Source organism: Dipodomys merriami, unplaced genomic scaffold, assembly GCF_024711535.1.
Source record: "Dipodomys merriami isolate MVZ:Mamm:240054 unplaced genomic scaffold, mDipMer1.0.p SCAF_116, whole genome shotgun sequence".
In the NCBI taxonomy this organism is placed as follows: Eukaryota; Metazoa; Chordata; class Mammalia; order Rodentia; family Heteromyidae; genus Dipodomys; species Dipodomys merriami.
Genome location: NW_027202449.1, coordinates 2,220,452 through 2,244,169, shown reverse-complemented (window position 1 = coordinate 2,244,169; position 23,718 = coordinate 2,220,452). Strand labels below are relative to the sequence as shown.

At 49.7% G+C, this 23,718-nt stretch overlaps 2 protein-coding genes across 3 annotated transcripts in view; both read right to left on the bottom strand.

Annotated features, from left to right (window-relative positions):
- Positions 1 to 10,006, bottom strand: part of LOC138822870 (membrane-bound transcription factor site-1 protease) — a 45,725-nt gene extending 35,719 nt beyond the window's left edge. The window contains exons 1-3 of one of the 2 annotated variants that reach the window (XM_070015834.1): positions 9,886 to 10,006; positions 5,481 to 5,556; positions 148 to 624 (exon numbers count right to left, since the gene is read on the bottom strand). In XM_070015834.1, the coding sequence (XP_069871935.1) occupies positions 148 to 310 (163 nt within the window). In that variant the 5' untranslated portion in view covers positions 311 to 624; positions 5,481 to 5,556; positions 9,886 to 10,006. The remainder of the gene's footprint in view (positions 1 to 147; positions 625 to 5,480; positions 5,557 to 9,885) is intronic. The other variant, XM_070015833.1, reaches the window with a different exon arrangement.
- A 1,605-nt stretch (positions 10,007 to 11,611) lies between these two features.
- LOC138822869 (inactive hydroxysteroid dehydrogenase-like protein 1) lies at positions 11,612 to 23,652 on the bottom strand. Its single transcript, XM_070015832.1, has 6 exons — positions 23,572 to 23,652; positions 19,047 to 19,102; positions 17,070 to 17,295; positions 16,086 to 16,531; positions 15,661 to 15,888; positions 11,612 to 13,719 (listed from the first exon to the last, which is right to left on the bottom strand). Exons 3-6 carry the CDS (start codon positions 17,287 to 17,289, stop codon positions 13,621 to 13,623), a joined length of 993 nt encoding a protein of 330 aa, XP_069871933.1. The 5' UTR covers positions 17,290 to 17,295; positions 19,047 to 19,102; positions 23,572 to 23,652; the 3' UTR covers positions 11,612 to 13,620.
- Between the last annotated feature and the right edge of the window lie 66 nt (positions 23,653 to 23,718).

The window sequence follows — 23,718 nt, the reverse complement described above, 5'->3', positions numbered from 1 at the left end:
AAGCAACCCGTCCTGGGAAAAGACTTGACTGAAGGTAAACCTTCATGTAGTGTGTGCTCATCTCATTAGACATCTACTGTAGAAAATCAGGACAAGTTCCCTGGCAACAGCAGAGGGTAGGGGCTAACACTTCAGAAACACCATTACCATATTCCACAACTGTTGAGGAGAATTCCACCTTCAGAGTCAGATGGGAACAGCCAGGGCATGGCACTTTTTCAAACGCTTTCTTCTCCAGCCTGTCACCCAGATGTTTCTTCCCACAGAGCAAAACCACTAGCAAAAGCAGCCAGACATTGACAAGCTTCATGGTCACAAGTGAATAAAATTGCTAAAATCCAACCACACTTTTTCTTCCTTGATCAAAAAAGAACTTGTGTTTTGGCTAAATGCTGCAACTTTACTGGTCAACCAGCCTACAGTCTTGTCCAACGTAAGTAGAAGTTAAGTCCCATGGCCATCCGCAGCTTGGCCCGTAGGGAGGCTTTCATTTCTTCCTCCGCTTCTTCTCCATTTTGGACAGAAGGCTGCTGTCATTCGGACCGACACCACTGAGTCCTCGACTCCATCTGCACAGAGCCAAGTCAAGCAGAGCTCAGCCAATATCACTGTGTGACGTGATCTCTGAAGCAGAAAGAGGAACACAAGCATTAGGAGCACCTGAGAGAGGCAGGCATGATCCAGTGACAGCTGCAATTAAGACTAAAGGAACAAAGGGTCCCAATGATAAGACATCGTATTTCATTTCTGTTCATGAGTCACTTGTTTCATAGAAACAAGCTTTAAGGCAGCATTAAAATAAAGCAAGGGCAGTAAATGAAAAAGTGGACAAACCAGCCTAAGAGAATTGTAGACATCAGAAGCCTGAGCTCACAGACCACAAGCAGCCAGGCACACACAGGAGGAGGTGGAGGCTTGTTCGGATTCTGTGTGGCTCCTGTTACCTGTAACTCACCACCAGGCCATCTTACCAATACGCTCCTAATTCCCAACCAATTTCACCAAGTTTTCAGGAAAACTCAGTTTATGAGCATTATTTTCTGCTGTAAAATTAATACCTAATGGCAAGATAGTTTCTATCAAAGCCATTTTAACACAATCTTTAAGAGACAGTGTAGCCGGGCACTGGTGGCTCATGCCTATCATCCTAGCTACTCAGGAGGCTGAGATCTGAGGATCGTGGTTCAAAGCCAGCCCAGGTAGAAAAGTCCGTGAAAATCATCTCCAATAAATCACCAGAAAACCGGAAGTGGTGCTGTGGCTCAAGTGGTAGAGTGCTTGCCTTGAGCTGAAGAGCTGAGGGACAGTTTTCAAGCCCAGAGCTCAAGCCCCATGACCGACCAAAAAAAAAGAGACAGTGCATTAAAAGTGCTCAGACTGTAAAATACTTCCTGCCAATTCCATGAAAAGTGCATAGAAAGGTTTTTACTGTCATTAGACTTGTTTTGCCAAACCCTCAAACTTAAAAAAACATTTAACCTGCTAAATTTGTTATAAAACCAGATCAGCCCTTTATTGGAACTGACATAAGAGGACAGCTTTGGAGGCAAGCTATTGCTAAAGAATGTTATTTCAGTATTAAATTATTCATGGTACAGGTATCTTTCAAAATATATGAATTGTAGGAGAAAGGAAAAAAATCAGTCTTCCCAATGAACACAGCAAAAAATTATACATAAACACACACAGACGCACACACACACACACACGCACACACACGCACACACGCACACACACGCACACGCGCACACACACACACACGCACACGCACACGCACGCACTAAGTACAGTGGCTCATGCCTATAATCCAACTACTTGGGAGACTGGAGGGGGAAGCTGGTTTATGGTCATCCCAAGCAAAAAGTTAGCAGAAACCACTTCAACTAACAGGCTGAGTTATACAATAGTCCCAGCTACATGGGAAGATGTGTATATACATAGAAGGATCACAATCTAAGGTCAGCCTGGACAAAAATCTAAGACTCTTTCTAAAAAATAAGTAAAAAGCCTAGAGACATGTCTGAAGTGGTAGTGTTTACCTAACATGTGTAAGGTTCAAACTCCAGTACTGAAAGAAAAAAAAGAAATGCTGGCTATGGTGTTACTAGAAAACCCAGCTGCACTGATGAACGTGAGACAAATAATGCAGAAGGAAGAGGGAGTGGGGAAGAGGACAGGTGAAAAGCATCAGCCACCTCTCAAGGGGGGTAGCCAGGGGTTAAATCCTGGCAGAAAGCCACACTTTAGAGCAACAAGGGTTCAGCTTCTGCCCCTATCCACATGCTGGACACCTCCACAAACAGAATGAGAAGTTTGAGGCCCTCCATTGCTGCCATGAGCAACTACTCTGGAAAGCCTCTACTGCTAAAGGGTGCTGGGGGTAGGGGGAATTACTGGGGAAGATGAAACTGACAGCTGCCCTGTGGACCTCAGCAGAAAGAACTACTACAATGTCAACAAGAGCAAAATACACCATGGAGAAGGAGCCTAGGATTCCTATTGTCACCCTAACACTTGCTAGGAACCCACCCAGACTTTGTGTGTCTTTATGCTGGGCATTTCCCACAATGGGGGAATCAAAGAATGTGATTTCATGAAGAATATACCCAGCTTAAAGATTACTGGTCAAATGATAATACTAAATGATAACACAAAAATGGTAGCATGCTAACAACCTGGAATGTCTAAAAGGTTTAAATGGGCCCCTCACTCAGTGTGTCTTTTTTTTTAATGAAGAAAACAAATCTTAGAACTCTTCTGCCTCAAACTAAAGAATCTATGACCTGCCAGGCGCCAATGGCTCACGCCTGTAATCCTAGGCTAGCAGGAGGCTGAGATCTGAGGATCTCAGTTCAAAGCCAGCCTGGGCAGGAAAGTCCGTGAAACTCTTATGTCCAATAAACCACCAGAAAACCAGAAGTGTTAGCCTTGAGCTGAAGAGCACAGGGACAGTGCTCAGGCCAAGTTCAAGCCCCACGACCGACCAAAAAAAAAAGAATCTATGACCTATTTGGACAACATAATTGAACACTGGAAGCAATACCATCAAAACTGTAGGCCAACTGGGATAAAACCACTTTGATTCTAAACAGTTCACTTACAGAAAAAGAGAATGAACTTGTACTGTGCTGTGGTCTATGTGGAAGGGAGCTATGTGTCCTCATGACTCAGGCAGGAGCCTGACTTGAAAAGAAAGAAGTCAGGCAGAAACAGGAAATTCAAGAGTTTGAAGCCAATCTGAAAAAAGGAAAAGGGGAAGGTAAAAGGGAAAAAAAAGGAAGGAAGAAAAGAGTACAAGAAATAAACTAGAGGTTTTTAAATGAAGAGACTTCATAAGGTAAACAATTCTCCTCCAAATTAAAAAAAAATAGTACTTTAAGAGGGTTCCAGAAAATCAATGTAATTTTAGTGCTTCCCTAGTTCAGACACTGCCAGGTGCTGCAGAGCACACAAGTACATCAGGGGCAGATTCCTCTAGGTAGGATACAGCACAGGAGGCCAACCCTAGCTCACACAGCCGAATCAAAAGCACAAAAGGAAAACGGCAGAGAGCTGAGACTAGGGCATCAGGGAAGCTGAGCTGACACAGTCCCTGCTGACTGTAAGAAGGGAGACATTGCAGCCAGCTTCTGCGGAACTAAGCTGGGGAGGAGCTGGAGGAAGGCCCTGTGGAAGGGGGAGAGGCTAGGAAGGCCAGGTATAGGAGTGACACAGAGCCACAGATGGCCAGCAGAGCCACCGCTCTCTAGCTTGGCCTGAGTTGCCCTGTTCCAGGGAATAAACCCAGCAGAAACCTCTGACCTCAAAGATGACCTTCCACATAAGAAGCCCAGAAAGTGAAACATAGCATTTAGCTACTGATAAATTGTGTATTTGGAAGGAAGAAAGATAGGGGGAATGATTTGTGCAACTGGAGAAGGTACTGATCATGAGGGTCCTGCAGGTCAGTCCCAGACTTGTCCAGTGTACTTGAAAATGCAGACTGCCTCTAGTCATTCATGTAAACAACTGAGCCTCCCAGGAGCCCCACAGAACCAAGGCTGGCATGCATAAGCCCTGACACAGGCTTGCTGAAGCCACACAGTGTGTGTACAGTGTGAACATGTGGAACGAAATCCTACTTCTTCCCTTCCTCCCTTTCTGACTACATATGCTGAGGACAAGAAGGCGGGTGTTCTAAAGAGGGGTACACAGGGAGCTGGAGAATGGGCAGATGAGGACAGCATTGCACAAGCAATGGATTATGGCAGGGAAGACTAAGCTGGTTTGATCAAATAATATTAATAACTAACAAGCAACAGGAAGAAGTCAGAAATGAAAAACAACTGCCAGGCACAGTGACACCTATAATCCCAGCTCCTCAGAAGGCAGAAGCAGATGGATCATGTGGATCATACACTCAAGGGCAATTTAAGCAAGGTTAGCAACGCCCTGTTTCAAAAAAACCAAAACAAAAGGTCTAGCCAGGCACTGGTATCTCACACCTGTAATCCTAGCAACTCAGGAGGCTGAGATATGAAGATCATGATTAGAAGTCAGGCCAGGGAGAAAAGTCCCCATGAGACTCTTTTATCTCCAATTAACCACTCAAAAAACCTGAAGTAGAGCTGTGGCTCAAAGTGGTAGAGTGCTAGCCTTGAGCAAAAGAGCTCAGGGACTGAATCCAGGCCCTGAGTTCAAGGTTCACAACCACTTCCCCTCCAAAAAAAAAGACTGGGTGCAGCTCATGTGGTAGAGAGCTTGCCTATTAAGCCCAAAGCCCAAAGGTTTAGTCCCCAATAATAGATGATGAAAATTAGATGGATGAATGGAATGATGCAGTGTTTCCATATAACCTTGCCATCCTTCTGAGTATTTTAAATGATCACTAGATGGTCTGTGACATCTAATACAACACAGATACTATGTGAGTGGTTGTTATGCAGCACTGTCTAGAAATGACAGCAAAAGAAAGTTACACAATCAGCACCAATATGATTTATTCCCTAGGTCTATCTGACTATCAACTGATTGAACCCATGGACATGGAACTGGGACATGGGCTGACCATCTATCTCATTCTAAGGAGATGGCACTTCCTCTAGAAACATTCACACTCAAGAAAACTTTTGGCCAGGCCTGGTGGCTCACAACTGTAATCTTAGCTACTTAGGAGGAACAGAGCTGAGGATTTGGGTTCAAAGCCAGCCCAGGGAAGGGAAAACCAAGACTTTTACTTTCAATTAACCACCAAAAAGCACAGCTTTTGAGGCATGGCTCAAGTGGTAGAGCAGTGGGAGAGGGAAAAGAGGCTAAGTGAGAACACCCTGGCCCTGAATTCAAGCCCTAGTAGTAACGGCACACAACACAAACCCTGTTAAAATTAACCTGGGTTTGTATGATTAACACTATAAAAGTGACACCTTTAAAAAAAAGTTGAGGTACTCAGTATATAATAAGTTTAAGAATTCAGCTAACCCAAACAGCATGAGGGTGCATACCTGTAATCCCAGGACTCAGAAGGCTGAGGCAGGAGTATTTCAAGTTCCAGGCCATCCTGGGCTACAAAGTGAGAGCCTGTCTCAAAAACAAAACAAAACAAATTCAAGCCAGGTATGTATGGTGGCTCATGCCTGTAATCCTAGATATTCAAGAGGCTGAGATTGAGAGCACCACTGTTTAAAAGCCAGCTCAGGCAAAAAGTTCAGAAGACTCCACCTCAACCAATTTTAGCTGGGCATGGTGGCTTGTACCTGTCATCCCTGCTACAGCTACAGAAGGCATAAACAGAAGCAAGGGCTCAGCCAGGGCAAAAGTCAAAAGTGAGACCCTATTTTTAAAAATAACAAAAGCAAAAATGGCTGGGGTGTTGGCTTAAGTGGTGGAACACCTGCCTAGTATGCGTGAGAGTCCCAAGTTCATCATACTGTCACCAATAAATGAATAAATAATGCAATTCAACAAACCTAATAACAGATGTAACCTAATGTGTTACTGGTAAATATAAAAAACAAAACTGTTAGAACTTTTGTTAGAACAGCAATTTTCCAAAACCCTTAAAATGTACATAGCTTCAGGGTTTGGCCTAATAAATCCAGTAATTGCAAAAACCTGACACTAATGGATCATTTCTTATGTGGCCAGTGCTATTCTAAGTAATTTGCATGTATAATTCATTTAATCATCACAACAGCCTGCTATTGTAATATTTTCAGAAGAGATATCGGGCCCAGGGGAGCTAAGCCACTTGCCCAAGACCCCATGCCATGCTAGCAAGAGGGAAAGCCAGCTGGGAACTGCAGAGGACACAGAGTTAGAAGGAGGAGCCTGCCTTTCTAAAATTCTCTGAACTCCATCCCAACACGTGAACCTGAAAGCATATAACCATTTACGACTGAGGACACAATAAAAATGGGAAAAATTAGAGATCATCTAAATGTGCAATAGTAGGGAAGGTTGAAATAATTATGGTTCATCTACACTAGGGAATGCTATGCAGCAATTTTAAACTGTCCTGACAGAAGCCTAAGAAAAAGGCACCCTTTGAAAATGTTCACCATCTCGCTGGCTCCCATTGGTATATCATCTTCTCTTGGGCCTAATTAATGTGCTACTGGATCTACAAAGGCTAATTAGATTTAATTTCTAGGAATTCTTGATGTACAAGATCTCTTGCAGGTCCATAAAGGGAATACCTAAAAGATCTTTCATGAGCCTGACTGTTCCTCTAACACACCTGTCACATGAGCGACTCAGCAGAGGCTGAGACGTGAGGATCGCCATATGAAGTAAGACCAGGCGGTTAAGTCCTATGCCCGTGAGATTCTTATCTCCACTTACTTGCCAAAAAGCCAGAAGTGGAGCTGTGGCTCAATCAGTAGACTGCTAGCTATGAGCAAAAAAGACTCAGGGACAGTGCCCAGATCCTGAGGAATAGCACCAAAAAAAAGGAAAAAGGAAATGACATCAAATACTAAATGAATGAAAAAGACATAGTTCAAATCCCATGTACCAGAAATAAGACACGATGAAATGTATGTAAAATGAGACAAAATAAAGCAAATTTATTACCTAGGTAAACATATGGTCTTCCTGTCTGTCAGTTAATATCTGCTCTAAGATTCTTTACTTATAATTAGCATAATAGAAGAATATCACAAAGATTATACTTTTGGTGTAACTTAAAGACATCGGAAATTATCTGGAAATACTTTTAAGACCTAATTCAGGTAGAGGACATTATTTGTAGCACAGATGGATAACCATCTAATTATGAAGCCAAGCCTTGCATTCTAATAAGCTAGTTACTGAGATAGCTCCAGGAAGAATGAATGTTTAAGCCATGCAAGGGTACTAACCACTTTAATTAAAAGCTGGCTACATAGCTACCACTTCCCTAACTAATTGCATACTTGAAATATTACCATTGTTTAACAGGCTAGCAATTAAGCAATGTCAGTACATACTATCTTAAAATAAAGGTATATACTTAAAAATCTTAAAATAAAGGTATATACTTAAGTCTGATTGAACTATTTCTTCTGGCACATTCTGACCATCAGTAAGTTGTAGGGTTTTTTATTGTTATGTGTGAGTGTTTTGGGGTCTCATGCTTATTGGACAGTCACTCTACTATTTGAGTTATGCCCCCTCAACACTTCCTGCTAGTTGGTTTTCAGACAGTTATTCTTCAAACTTTTGTAGCTAAGATAGCAGACATGCACCAACAGGAGATGAGATCTCCTTAACTTTTGCTCAGGCTGGCCTGGAACTGGAATCACCTCTTGAGTTATGCACAATAACACCTGGTCTTTGTTTTTTTTTGTTTTTTTGTCAGTCATGGGGCCTGAACTCTGGGCCTGGGCACTGTCCTTCAGCTCTTCAGCTCAAGGCTAGCACTCTACCACTTGAGCATAGCTCCACTTCCGGCTTTTTCTGCTTATGTGGTGCTGAGGAATGAAACCCAGAGTCTCATGCATTCAAGGCAAGCACTCTACCACTGAGCCACCTTCCCAGCCCTGTTTTTTTTGTTTTTGAGACAGGGCCTTACTAGGTCACCAAAGCTGGCCTCAAACTCACTATGTAGCTGAAAATAGCCCCCAACTCAAAATCATCCTGTCTCAACCTCCTGAATGTTACTACGTCTAATTTAGCTCTATATTAAAAAAAAAAAAAAAAAGGAAGAAAGAAAAGAAAAGAGACCTGTACTGTAGCTCTTGTGTCAACAGATAACCCTGGGTTTACTGTGTCATTGACTTTTATGTTATTTATATAGCCATCCTACGTCCTTCATGTATTTCTCTTGGTTCCTAGCAGCCTTTGCTTATCCTTTGATCATCTGGCAATACCAGCCACATGAAGTACCTCCAAACTATCTACTTTCCTCATTTTAAATTCATTTCTTTAAGCAAAAAGACATTGTCAAGATTAATAAATATAGCAAAAAGATCTCTGCAACATGTCAGAACAAACTAGTCAACAAAGGAAGACTTACCAGCCTTTTTTTTTTTTAAAATCACCTCCTAAACCTGCCTCAAAGACAAAGAAAGGGAAGAGACCCTTCATCTCTTTTTATCCAAATACCAAACCTAAGTTCTGGCCTCTTGTTAGTATTTCAGCTCACCAACCTGCTAATAAATACGACTCCCTCCTGAAGTAAGAACTTGCTATAAATCCTTTGAGAGGGAGAGGTGCAGGTCACTGCCTAGGTCCTTCTAGTTGTGTTACTCTCTTTGTCTGTCACCCTGTGGCAGCCACACAAATTGAAAGGCAGCAGTCCAGCCAGACAGATGGAAGAGAACCAAAGAACACAGGAATTGGGAGCGATAATGAAACTCATTCCTAGTGTTCCCAAGGTTCTTCAAGCGCTGCCTTAGAGCTCACTTTTTTAGAAACAACCACCCTGGGTGTCTGGGAATTCAGGAGAGACCTCAGGGACAGAGGAGGGATTGGGCCGTCAGCTCCCACCATCAGCTCCTGCCATCATCTACTAGAGCAGAAAATTTTGCTGGGTAAAAAGTGTTCCGCGTGGCTGAACAACCTGTGTGCTCTCCATCTGACAAACGCCCTTCCACAGTAACAAGGGAGGAGCACTGACACACCTTCAACACCTGGCTCTGCGGGAAGGCTGCCAGACCCAGAGGCCACGGGCAGGAGATGCTGAGTGCAAAAGGCAACCCCGGGAAAACCGGCCGGAAATGGGGACCGACGGCAGGCGGGTACCAGGTGTCTCTGGGGTGGCAGGACGTGGTCCCGCAGTGGCTCGCGGGGCCGACCGCACCACGCTGCACATTCACTAAGAGTAAAGTGAGAACGCTGGAGAGTACGCTTGAAAAAGGGGGCTTTACGGCACGACGCCTCCGCAGGACGCGGCCGTGGCTCGGGTGCCGAGTTCAAACCCCCAGAAGCACAAGGAAAGGAAGTCTCCGGTCTCCGACCCCGGCCGGGGGGCGGCGCCCCTCCGCGCGGAGAGCGGTGGCTCCCGCGGACCCGCGAGCCGCGACGCCGCGGGCTCCGCGTCCAGCGCGGGGCGGCCGTCCGCCGAGGTCGGCGCCGGGGCCCGCGCGCGCGGGCGGGCGACCCCGCCGGACCTCGCGCCCGCCTCCCCGGCTCCCGCAGGCGGGCAGCGGCCGGCCGGGGCCGGGCCGGGCCCGCCGCCTCGTCCCGCTCAAGTGTACCTCACGGGAAGAGATGGCGAACCGGCCCGGGGGGACCGAACGGCGCGCGGCCGCGGGCAGGGACCGGGGCCGGGGTCCTCCTGCCCGCCCGCCCGCCCGCCCGCCCGCCCGCCCGCCGCAGTGCGGGGCCGCGAGGAGCACGGCGGCCTCGGGCCCCGGCCCCGGGCGCGGCCTCTGAGGCGCAGCGGCGGGACGGCGGGACGGCGGGCCCGGCGCGCGGATGACGTACCTGCCGCCGCCTCAGGCTCGGGGTCGGCGGGCCCGGAGAAACGGCGCCTCCGCCGCAAACGCGCCTCGGCTCTCCATTCGGGGCTGTTTACTCACAACTCTCGCGAGACTTGGCCCGTGGTGTAGCGGGGAGACCCACGGCGGACGGCGTCCACCCTGCGTGCCCTGCGTACCCTGCGTGCGCGCTCCAGGCGCCGGGGGCCGCGGGGAGGGACGGAGGTCTCGCGGCGTTTGAGGCCCGGGGCTGCGCGCGGGGCGGCGGCGGGCAGCGGGCGTGGCCGGCGGGCCGGCGGCGGCGGCGGCAGAGAGCGCACCTGGGCCCTCCGGGCCGGAAGTGCCCCTCTGGGGTGGTCTTCTGGGATCAGCCCAGGTCGAGGGGTCACACAGCCTCCACCCCCCCCAGCGTAGGCCGGAGGGGCATTCGCCCCTCTCGGAATCTAGGGACCAGCAAGGGCCGGGTAAAGGGTCCCGGGCTACCACCGTTCCCAGCCCTACCGCAACCTCCCAGACCCACGGTCCACGTACAGAAGAGAGGATCTGCAGTCCCGCGAAGCGGAGCTATTTGAAATAGAAACAGCCAAAGGCAGCAGCTGACCCGGGGGACCCCGGGGCTCCCAGGCCCTGGCAGCTACTTCACAAGCAAAAGATGCCCGAGGTTAAGTGGACCTGCAGCTGGCGGCGCTGGGAGCCGCCTCGTAGGCAGCTTCAAGCATGAGCTTTAGCCTTGACACAGGTGTGAAGAGGTGCTGGGGGGCCAGGTGTATGGGCTCAAGTCTGGGATACCATCCATTTGGGAGGCAGAGATCAGGAAGCCAGCCAGGCCCCCTCCTCCCAAAACAAATGGCAAGACCCCATCCCAACAAACATATTGAACATGGAGATTCACATCTGTAATCTTAGCTACAAAAAAAAAAAATGTACAGGTAAGAGGATTGCAGTCTGAGGCAAATCCTGGGCAAAAGCAGAAGACCCTATTTAAACAAAAAAGCAAAAAGGGATGTGGGAGCTTGGCTTAATGCTTGGTAAAGCATTAGGCTAGCAAGCACCAGGCTGAGTTCAAACTCCAGTCCTGCCAAAATAAAAGGAAGAATCTCCACAACTTCATGAGTGAGAATCCACCGAAGGCAGCTGTTAGGATTACATTTTAGGAAAGCAATGAGGCAGCCTGGCCAGCCTGGCCAGCCCAGCACCTGCAGCCCCATGGTCCTGCCCCTTAGTGATGGCTGGGTGAAAGTAACTCCAATGACCATGCCATACTCATCTTGTGCAAGAACCCATTACTTGGGCTCATCCCTACCACCTGACTACAGTGGCTCAGAGCAAGCCACCATGTCCATGCTGCCAAAATCATTGATCACAGCCCCCCCCCCTTAGCAGGTGTGGTGGTACACACCTGTAATCTCAGCACTCGGGAGGCTGAGGCAGGAGGATGGAGAGTTGGAGTCCAACTTTGTAGCTGAGCTACAAAGCAGTTCAAGGCCAACCTGGGTTACAAACAAACCTGTTTCAAAAATAAAGAAAAACTTCACTGTACACACAGCTAAGCAGAGGTCAGGAGCCACTCGGCACCCTGGGCTTCCCAGGCCCGGGGCAGGTATACCATTGTCACGGCAACATCATTCTAGTGAATTACAGCCACACACGCTCTCAGATTAATTCTTCCCATCATCTCCACAAGAAGAACCCTCTTTCCAAACCATCAGCTGACAAACATTGACAACAAAATCTTTTCCAAGGAAATGCAATGCTTTTATTGTTCCACCTGCAGATTCCATCTCCAAGACGCAGATGCCCCACATCCTTAACACTGGCTGGAAACGTGCACGGTCTGATGAATTCTCCAACAAGCTTCCAGGGGAGAAAGCTCTTTACCAGGGCTAGAAAACCTAAGCAGTCTCTGTGTTGATCATATGCTGAAAGGAGGGACAAACTGCCCACAGCTGCCCCAATCAGCCCATCTGGCTGAGTCCCACCAGGGGGAGAAGCTGAAAACATCACTGATGAGCTGCGCAAATTGTTTTCACCACGTGGCAAGGACTTCCTACCACACCACAGAACTTTACACATGACTGGCACGAGTCTAGGCTGTCCTAGAACTCTAGATCCTACCTCACCATCCAGAGTGCTGGAGTCACAGGCATGCACCACCACACCCAGCCTGACAGTTTTTACACAAAGTTGCTGGGACTTATTTCACATCAACAATGTTCTCATCCATGCAACAAGAAGAGGAATTTGAGTCATCTGTGCTGAATCCTTTGCTGCCATACAGTATCTTCAAGCATAGTTTTCACATCTTTGAACACATGATTTAGGAGTGAAAGAACTTCAGAACTTCAGCAGCAACACCTTCCAGGTCCATGTCTCAGCTGGCGATGCTATGGGCAAGGTTGCAGGCCCAAGAGTTTAAAAGCACCACTGACACAACACCCACATAGCTCTACCAGTCCCCACTGCCAACCAAGTTCCCAGCTTTCACATCACAGTATTATATTATTACTATGTATCACAATATTTTATCCCAGCATTGGCATCACAGTAGTGACCTCTGAGTTTTAAATCTGCACCTTCTGCCATGTTTGCATAGGGACATGACACTGGGAGCATGGCCCTTAAGGACTACGGGCTTCCTAAGATCTGAACTAAAGCCATCTCACAGTAGGTACAAAACTAACCTGTATCGTGGGGGGCTGCACCCAGCCATTTGTCTTCACACCAATAAAAGCATTCACTATGTAACGCACAAGGCCACTACAGAGGCCAAAAGTGAGCTTCTAAATTACTATTTAACAGATACAATACATTGTATCACACATATAATGTGTCCATATTTTAACTACGATTCCATAAATACTTGATGTTTACATCCATGACATCAGGGGAATGCAGTAGGACTACATAGAAAAGTGTATGAAAATCAGACAGAACAAGCTCTGAGGGGGGATGTCACACTGGGAAGTCACTACTTATCCACAATAATCAAAAGCTGACTGAGGGTTACCTGATGCAGCCAAATCTAGGAACAAAGAGCACTGTAGAGGAGCAGGGTGAGACATGGTAACCTACAGCACAGGCTGGGGGCTGGTTTATAGGACCAAGAGGAGGACAGACTTCTGATACCCTGGAAGGTTCCACTTATGTCATCTGGACAAGTCCTCACTTTAAAACACAACTATAAATAAAGCTGCTCAGAAACATAATGCATACAGCACACGTGGTCCTCTGGGCCCTCAGGGAAGGGCAGCATCTCCACACACCCACCACAGCTGCTGCCTTGGCGCCATATACGTTTCCACGCTGTGGCCCTCTGCTTTGCCCTGGTCTTCCTAGTGAACATCTGAAAACTAACCCCACAGTCGTCTACCAGGAAGAAATAAGTAACTCCCTTAAAAAGCAACAGCAGCAGCGGTAGGCGCCACCAGGTGACATGGGGTTAGGTTGCTGTGGCTCTTATGAAGACAACATGATGACACACACGATGGACAGACGTGAGTCACACCACTGCTGGGCAGTGGGAGGCAAGCCACACTGAGGCCCCTCCCCAGCTCCCCGCCCGGGCAGCTGGCACTGTGCTCTGTGCCACACCTGTGGCCCAAGAGCTTTTCACAGCACTCTCCAAGTCTGCTTTGCAAATGAGGAATCAGTGTGCCAAATAATCAGCAATGAAAGAAAATACAGCACAGAAGTTACATGTGTTTCTCCAAACGTGGGAACACTGCAGGCTCCCAGCGCAGGCTCAGGCCATGCAGGACAAGGCCTGCTTACGTAAGGATCGGTGGAGCAGGTTTGCGCCCCATACCCACAGCCATTCGGGCATGTACTGTGCAAAGAGAAACTGAAAATGAGAGAGAAAAAAAGCTGAAGGTTAGAGTCCAAAGCCATCAACACTCATGCACATGATTTATCAGACAAATAGCTGCAACCTTACAAAGGACAGCCCCTGGTTTGTATGGAATAACTTTTGCAGAAGATACAATCCTATAATCATTGGGGAACAAGCAGACGTGATCAACTTAAGTTGTTACTATCTCTCCTTCCCTTCTCCCCTCTTCCTCCCCACCCTGCACACACACACACACACACACACACACACACACACACACACACACACACACACACACACACACACACACACACACACACACACACACGTGTGCATGCGCACATCCTGTCTGGAATGATGTGTATGGTTGCCAATGCCATCTTTATCTCACATGGGATGAACAGCTACTAACAGGTTAGTAGCCCACGAAGAGCCGACTTCGGGGGACAGGCTGGAACATACTTAAAGAAGAACTAAGAAACTCTAGTACTTGAAAAGGTGGCTGGGGACATAAGGAAGGAGCTCAGGGAACCAGGAAGGGTCTCGACCCATCCCAGCCAGAGATGGCAGTGTCTGGAAACACGTCTGGCTGTCACACTGGGTGTTCCTGGTTCCTAATGACACAGGGATGTTGCACAACAGATTGATAATATTGGAAATAATTTGAGTAAAATAAAAATGATATTGAAGGGGCTGGGAAGGTGGCTCAGTGGTAGAGCGCTTGCCTTGCATGCATGAGGCCCTGGGTTCAATTCACATAAGCAAAAAGAAAAAAGCCGGAAGTGGAGCTATGGCTCAAGTGGTAGAGTGCTAGCCTTGAGCTGAAGAGCTGAGGGACAGCGCCCAGGCCCAGAGTTCAGGCCCCACGACCGGACCCAAAAAAAAAAAAAAAAAAATGATATTGAAAAGGTGGAAATGTAACAGTTCTGGGGGGGGGGGAATCTACCTCAGGAATCAAATGAGCTTCATAAACACTCAGGAGAACACTCTAAGGAGCTCATCCGTGCACACAAGGTTTGCCACTAGAACATTGGTGCATATAAATTATACAATACTGGAGGCTGAGGTTGGAAGGACCAAAGTTTGAGGTAAGCCTAAGCAGAAAAAAAAAGAAAAAGAAAGGGAGGGAGGGAGGGAGGGAGGGAAGAAACCTCCAAGTATTAAAAAATTCTAGCCGGGCGCTGGTGGCTCACGCCTGTAATCCTAGCTACTCAGGAAGCTGAGATCTGAGGATCGCGGTTCAAAGCCAGCCCGGGCAGGAGAGACCATGAGACTCCTATCTCCAATAAACCACCAGAAAACCGGAAGTGGCGCTGTAGCTCAAGTGGTAGAGCGCTCGCCTTGAGCTGAAGAGCTGAGGGACAGCGCCCAGGCCCAGAGTTCAAGCCCCACAGCCGACCAAAAAAAAAAAAAAAAATTCTGAATTAGTGCACAGCTAATTTCAATGCTAGGTAATAAGGCACAAATTATTGAATGAACCACAAACCAGTTGTTATAAATCACTGAGTTCTCTCCCTAATACTCAGAATCATAATTTTAAATATTTAACAAATCCAAGATTCTCTTAACAGACCGAGGTCTTTGTCATATCTGAACAACAAACTTTAAACAACAAACTTTGCTGCCTGAACAAATGAGTCCAATACAGAGACACTCTGGAGGTCATGGCCATGTGAGGGAGATGTGCACTATCTTGGGGTCTCAGGCTTTTCACCTTGAGGTTCATGTGGAGGTCACCCTTCGAGTAGTGCTGGAGTCTTCACTATGGAGTCCCAGCCCAGCCTTCTCACTCTGGCCCCCACCCTCTCTCACTAAGGCAGTGTGTTCCATCTGTAGCTGTTAGACAGGCTGAGAGCATCTTCATGTTGTAAGCTGAGACTGTGAGTACAGTCAGCATGCACAGTCCTCCCCTCTCCACCGTGTGTCACTGAGCAAGCTTAGAAGCCACCCTACCTGAATGGAGTGAGACCAGTATCCTGTGGTCCTCTTCGAAATCCCCAGAGTAGAAACCGCATGATGTGCATATACCTTAGGTGAAGGCACCAGCCATGAGCTTCGGTGCAGAAAGCTGCCAGGTGTAGCCACATTGGTGGCTACGTAGAAAGGAATTAGACTCTGCACAAAGATTCCCTTAGAAGCATACTCATACTGCAAGGCTCTGCTGAAGTGGTCTAAGTAAGCCTAGAAGAAAGAAGAGGAGGCAGCTCTTAACTTAAGAGGAAACATGGAAGCAAATGTGGAGGGAGAGCAGACTTGTTTATTATCATTCCAGAAAAAAAATACAGCCTAAGCAAACAGGAGCTGCTGGAAAAGAGCTCATGGCTGTAATAAACGGCCTATCGTTTGAGGATTTCATTTTCCAGGAAGGAAAAACTGACCTTCGATGCAGAAAATGCAGCCAGCTGTGGAGTAGGTTTACAGCAAGAGCCAGACGAGATGGTAACGATGGCGCCCCTCTTCCTCTCCACCATTCCTGGCAACACCATGTGGACCAGCAAACTAGCAGCAGCAATGTTGACATTTATGATGTCCCACAGCTTGTCCTCTGAGACCTGAGCAAAATACTGCGGGTAGGGGTAGGACACGCCCACGTCATTTACCAAGATGCCAACGTCCCTGTCTTTCAGGGCTTCTCGAATGGGAACATAGATCTCTCGTCCTCGGCTGAAGTCTGCCACTATAACATCAGTTTCCACTTTGTAGGTGTCGGCTATATCCTTGGCAACAGTCTGCACCTTCTCTTTGTTCCCACTAATGAGGATAATGTTGAGACCTTGGCTCGCTAATTCTTCTGCATAGGCTTTTCCTATCCCATCTGCTGCACCTGAAATGCAAGCCAAGAAACCTGAGCATGCTTGTTCCAAGGGACCTTCACAAGAAACCTCCCTCCCCACAGCCAGTTCAACAGAGACGACTGCACCCCAGAGAGTGCACATTCCACCCCCACAGGGCAAGGGCATGCTGAATGAGGGATGCAAAGGCTGAGTGCCAGACACCCCAGCACTCCACAGTCAGACAGGGCTGTTTTACATCCAGCACAAGGGCAAGAGATGAAGTAGGAGTTTGTTTCCAAACTTCCATCTGGCTTGTATGAGCACCAGGAGGTGCTTTTCTGGGACACTGTGATAGAAATTCAAAAATCAAAAAGGGAATGTGAGGGGCAGGAAGTGCGACTGCCGCAGGCTGAGATGAGGCGGTGGAAGGAAGACGCTGTCTGGAGCCAAGGTCTTTTGAAGAGGAGGGCAGGCAGGGAGAGAGAGGCATTCTTAACCACCTGTTCAAGGAAAACATCGCAGCAAATGCAACAACTCCTTGACTACAGCTTCCCGCTTAAAATACAAAAGAACACAAAATCTGGTTACCACTGACAACAGCCCATCTTCCGTACTGCTTGATCAGGTCTGCCCTGCTGCCCAGGCGTGGGATGAAGTGCAGCCTGACCAGGCTGTAGAAGTCACAGATGACGGTGATGCTTTTCCTGGCCGTGTACCAGGCTCCCACCAATGCCAGGGCTTCCATGTAGCAATTGCAAGACCTGGCAATTTCTCTGTACAAGAGGTAGAAGCTGTCCACAGCAGCCATGGTACCCTGCAGGGACAGGAAAAAGGAGTTCAAGGACCACGCAGGACACATATCCTGAGGCCTGCATTCAGGTAACAGTGACTCCTCCAAGGCCTGCGGCCTGTGCACCCTGCCAGCTGATGATCTGCTCAGTTAATACCTGGGTCTTCACAAGTTCCTTTCTCCCCAGGAGACTCATCAATACAATTACCAAATTCCCAGATTCCTCCTAAAATTCTGATGCTGTACTATGTGTTGTGGGGAAAGAAGTAACTACAATGTACTGAACTCTTTTTTTTTTAAAAAGTTCCTGTTCCTGCAGGAGATGACAGACTCAAAAGATACAGGCTCAATTCATAGAGAGTCGTCAGCAAGTACAGAGGCCTCCATAGCCACAGGCACGGTGGAGGAGGCAGAGGCAGTGTGGGGCAAGGCCCTAGCCTAATGACCTTAGCATCCTCCTAGACAAAACCAAGCTTGCACAGAAAAGTATTCTGTACAAGGGTAAGGTGGCCAAATCTGTTAGTGTTTGGGAGGCTGAGGCAGGAGGATGGTGAGTTAGAGGCCAGCGTGGGCTGTCCATGCACTGACAATTGGTCTTGGCAAAACAACCTAAAGCAAATAAACAAAGAGTGAAGAGGCAGACACCTAACCAGATGATGAAAACATCATGTGACTGGTGGGTATACATTGTGCTGGCCATCGGAGGTAGGCTGGAGATGCTGACCAAGGAGATGCATGACCTACAGGCAAAGTCAGGGGCCACAGTGTCTGAGTGGTTATCATTATGAGAGCCATATCCAACGACCAAAACACTGACTTCTTGTAAGAAAGAGCGTTGGGGCTGGGGATGCACTGCTCACACCTATTAATTTCAGTTACTCATATCTCAGTCCAAGGCTGGCCCAAGTGAAAGCACAAGCCCCTATTAAAAACAAAGTGACACTCTGAATTGCTGGGAATGGGGCTCAAGTGATAGAAACTGGTCTAGCAAGCTCTAGGCCATGAGTTCAATCCCAGTAGCCCCTGCTCCACATGCACAGGAAAGAAAGATAAAGAGTATTAAAATTTCAAGCTCTATGTTAAATCATCCTAAATGAGCTGGTCCTGAAATAGCTTTTTTTAAAGCATGTGTTTCTTCATTATGACTAATCAAACTCCAGAGTATATATAAAGCAAACACAAGTCAGACACAATGGTGCAAAACTGTCATCCCAGCACTCAAGAGACTGAGACAGGAGGATAGGGAGTTCAAGACCAGCTTGGGTGGAAAAAGAAGGGGAGGGATTGGAGGGGAAGAAAAGTTACTTGTGTTAGGCCTTCTCAATTAAAGGATAACAGAATGACAAGGCAGAGGAGCAGCTCAGGAGCAAAGCAAAGCATGTGCCTAGCATGGGCTAGATTCCCAAAGAAAGGAAAGGAAGAAAGTGAGGACTGCAGACCACTGAGCACTTGGGACAGAAGCCTATTCTGGTGGTGGGGTGTGTCCAGGAGGCTGGAACAGTACTTTCAATGAAGCTGCACGCCCCACGTACAGACCGTAGGCTGGTGTGGGCACACTTGTGGGCGGACCACGCACTGAGCGCAGTGCCCACTGTTCATGCGCAGCTCCAAGACAGAGGCCAGGGCCGCCTCTGGGGACCTCACACCACAGCTGTGGAGAGGAAACTCCTGCCCCTGGAGCCCAACTGTCTCAACGGCCGGAACAGCTGGGGAGGAGTCAGACATCAAGGGCTCCCAAGCGTCCCGCTGCAGTCGCTGCTCGCAGCCTCTCTTACCTTCTCTCCGTGGGCCTGGGCCTTCTGACCACTGACCGCGTCTTCTGAAGGCCGAGCTGTGAATAAAAGCCAACAAGAGCAGACTTCTTTCTTTTCCCTGACAGCACAGCTGGGAAGACATTACATAACATTAAGATTCAAGTTTTCCAGAGAAGCCACAAAACTTCTCCTGCACCAGGGGCATAGACGGCCTTCATCTCAGAACGCGGCACGGGGTGCACCTGCCCAGTCCACCTGCCTGTCTCAGAATGAGTCACAGGAGGGGGTGCACCTGGCCACCCGCCTTTGTCTCAGAACAAGTTGGGGGGGGCTGGTCAGTCCACCCACTTTCACCTCAGAATAAGGCACCAGGGTGTGCCTGGCCTCCCGCCTTTGTCTCAGAACGAAGCACTGACCAGTCCACCAGCCTGCATCTTGTGCGTCTGGGCAGTCCACCCACCCCAGCACCCCCCTTCCTACACCTCTTCTCCCAGTAATGCAACCAAATGGACAGATGGACAGTTTGGAGGAAATTAACTTGGGGAGAATGGCAACAAAAATACCAGGGGCCTCAGGCAGGCAGCTGTGTTTCCGGAGACACCTCACCTGCCATCCCACCTCTCCCTGCTGGCATGATGAAGCCCGGGGTTCCATTCCTCAGCACACATACACAGACAAAGCAGGAAGGGGCGCTGTGGCTCAAGAGGGACAGCGCTAGCCTTGAGCACAGAGAGACTCAGGGACAGCGCCCAGGCTCTGAATTCAAGCCCCAGGATTGGCAAAAGAAGAAAGAAAGAAAGAAAGAAAGAAAGAAAGAAAGAAAGAAAGAAAGAAAGAAAGAAAGAAAGAAAGAAAGAAAGAAAGAAAGAGAGAGAGAGAGAGACAAAGAGAGAGAGAGAAAGAGAGGGACTGGGAAGGTGGCTCAGTGGTAGACCGCTTGCCTTGCATGCTCGATCGAGGCCCTGGGTTCGATTCCTCAGCACCACATAAGCAAAAAGAAAAAAGCCGGAAGTGGCGCTGTGGCTCAAGTGGTAGAGCGCTAGCCTTGAGCTCAAGAGCTGAGGGACAGCACCCAGGCCGAGAGTTCAGGCCCCATGACCGGACCCAAAAAAAAAAAAAGAAAGAGAGAAAGAAAGGAAGAAAAAAAAAAAGAAAAAAGAGGGAGGGAGAGAGGGAGGGAGAAAGAGGAAGAAAGAGAGAAAGAAAGAGAAAAAGAAAAACAGAATGACAGAAAGACAAAAAGGAAGGAAGGAAGGTAGGTAGGTAAATGTGTGGAACTTATTTTCAGGGCACGTAGGAGGGCACTGATTTGGGGAGGGGACAGGTGAGGTGGGAGGGGCAGCCTGAGCCCTGGGCTGGGGTCTGATGGACAGCACGGACCTCGGCAGACCTCGCTGCATTTCCACATCTGCTCAGACCCCATTAAGAGAAGTGTCAGCAAATCACCCGCACTGTCCTCCCAGTCCTGACCCTTCAGTGCACCATGGAAAGTAATCTCTTCCAGGAGAAGAAATCCAGCCTTGCCCCAGAGCCATTACATTACACTCCAAGAGAGCCCAGCCCCTCACCCAAACAGTCCTAACCCATCTCCTGCTCAGTGACAGCCACACCCAGCCAGACACCACGCTGCACTAATCCTTCGGAAGTCTGATTACATAAAGTAATCCCCACAAGTCCTTCTATTAGACCCTGGGGGGGCGGGCAGGGGCAGCAAGGCCTGTGGCTCACTGACTGGACGGTCAGCTGAACAATCCAACCTGCATGCCAGTCAACACAGCATCGTGCATGGCAGAAGGGCATCTGTAGGTGTGACCAAGGACCCCAAGGACCTCTGCCCAGGAGGAAGTGCTTCTGCTCTTCCTTCTGGAACAGAGGAAGACCAAACATGGAGATGGAACCACAGAGGCAGAATGCAAGAGCATGTGATCTCATGGTACCCCGCAACAGGGTGTGAAGATAGAGATGGGGTCACCAGACAAGGACTGGCGGTGCCTCTGGAAGCCAGCAAAGGAGACAAAGGAGTCTCCTCCAGAAGGAGCCAGCCCTGTTGGGTGCCTTCAACTTAGCCCAGCAAGATCAATCTTAGCCTTTTGACCTTCAGAACCCTAAACCCTAAGGCTAAACTTGTGGGGGTCTTTTGTTTGGCAGTGCTGGGGCCTCACACTTGAAAGGCTGGTGTGCTACCACTTGAGCCACACCTCTACCCCCTTTCTACACTGCTTGCTTTCTTCCCTGGGCTGCCCTGGGCTCCAATCCTCCGACTTGGGCTACCTAGAACTTCTAGAATGGGCAGCATGTGCCACAGTACCCAACTACTGTCCCAGGATCACAGGTGGGTGAGCAGCACTGGGCCTAGCCGTTGAAATGTCTCATGAGCTATCTGCCTGTTTGGTAAAACCTGGACTCCCACATCTCCAGCTCCCACATAGCTCAGGAGCAGGAGTGTGAGCCAGCACACTCAGCTTAAACGTGTGTGGTTTTAAGTCGTTTCTGTGGTAATGGGAAAAGGGATAAACTGTCAGTCTGGCAGCTAGGAGAGTAGAAAGGAAGCTGAAAATGCAGCCAGGTTCCCAAAGCAAGAGCCATCAAGCAGAAGCAGACACCGGAGTCTCAGACGCAGGTGCGAGGAGCTGAGGTGCCCGCCTAGAGCCACGCCATGTGTAGCCCAGGTCTTTGGCAAGATTAATTCATTTAAATAATTAATTCCAGGGCCATGGATGATACTAAGTTCAGGCTGACAGAGGACAGGAACTGTATCTAAAGCAAACTTTTCTGTCATTTGAAAAATATACTCAAGTGTGCAGAACCTACTATGGCAGCCGCCGGTCTAGTTAACCAACAATACCAGAGGCCAGGAGCCCCTGGGATCTGCCCTGACCAGGTCCCTCCCCTGCACAGGAGGAGCTGCCCTTAAGTTCTGAAGACCTCATGGTTTCTCTGATCCCCAAAGGAGCTGAAATTCTTTTCACATTTATGTACTGTTGTTTAATCCATGAAATCTGTTCCCATCTGGTGCCTCTTTTCCCACAGTGTTGTCTTCTTTTTCCTCAGAGAATTGGAAGACTCTAGGGCCAAGGAGTGGCTCAGGTGGTAAAGCAAAGCGAAGTTCAGACCCCAGTACAATTTTTAAAAAATTCTTTAGCTTTTAGATGCAAGTTCTCTGCATATTCTGTGTCTCTTTCTGCAGCATCTGATCAATATCTTAATTGTCCATGGAGAAAAATGTATCAGTGTTTCTCCTTGAAGGTTCATGATTGTTTTATTTCAGAAATACTACCTTAGCTCCAAGTCATGAAGCCATCTCCACAATATTTTCTAGAAACCTTACAGCTCTGCTTTTCAGATTTAAGTTCTTACCCTGGTGGGACTTTTGTAAGGATGTGCTATAATCTCATACATCTTGAATATTATTACTCCCCAACTCCTGGCACACTGCTACGCAAATAATATTTAATAAACAGACTAAAATACTCCTTTGAGTGAACCTCACTATTTGGGGGGACCTTGAACTCAGGGCCTGAGTGCTGTTCCCCTCACCCCTGCTTTTTTGCTAATGGCTGGAGCTCTATCACTTGAGCCAGGGCCCAATTCTGAGTTTTGCTGGTTGAGAGAAGGAATCTTGAAGACTTTGCTGCCCAGGATGTTTTCCAACAATCCTCCGCGTCTCCACCCCCTGAGTAGTTAGGATTGTAAGCACGAGCCACGGGCGCCCGGGAAGACCACGGTTCTCTTCCAACACCCAGTACCCATCAGCACACAGGAGGCGTTAAAATAAGAAGGCCGACACCCAAGACAATGGAGCCACTGGGCTGCATTTAAACGGCAGCCTCCTCACCGAAAGGGGAGGCGGCCAAGCCGTGCGTCCTCGGGGACCAGACGACCAGCGGCTGCCCACCGCACCGTGCAGGGGAGCGGCCTGGGAAGCCGGACACCGCGCACCACTCAGGCCGCGCGTGGGGGCCGTGCCCGAGGCTCCTCCGGCTCCCCGGGCCCCGCGCCCCCCCGGGTCCCCCGCGCCCCCCCGGGTCCCCCGCGCCCCCCCAGCCCCGCTCCCCCCGGGCCCCGCGCTCCCCGGCCCCTCGCTCCCCCCCGGCCCCGCTCCCCCCCGGGCCCCGCTCCCCCCCGGGTCCCCCGCGCCCCCCCGGGCCCCGCTCCCCCCGGGCCCCGCGCTCCCCAGCCCCGCGCCCCCCGGGCCCCGCGCTCCCCGGCCCCGCTCCTCCCCGGCCCCGCGCCCCCCGGCCCCGCGCCCCCCGGCCCCGCGCTCCCCAGCCCCGCGCTCCCCGCCCCCCCCGCCGCCAGCCACGCGCGCCGCCCCCCCCCCGCGCCCTCCTCCGGAGCACCGCCATTCCCGACTAACTCCACGCCGGAGACCCGCACGCACGGCCCCGCACCTACTCGAGCCGAGCCCTTCGGGACCGAGGAGGCGGAGGCCCCCGCGGAGGGGGCGCGGGGCGCTCGGGCGCGGGGCCGGCCGCAGAGGGCGAGGCCGCGCCCGGGGCGGGGGGGGGGGACCCGCGAGGGACGGAGGACGCGCGGGGCGCGGTACCTGCAGGGAGCCGCTCCCGCCCGAGCCGCGCGGCCGCCGCCCGCGTCGCCGCCACCCCTGGGCTCCGCCCCACGTGTGGAGCCCACGTGACCCGCCCTACACGCCGAGGGGCGGAGCCCGCGCCAGGCCCGCCTCCGGCGTGGCGCA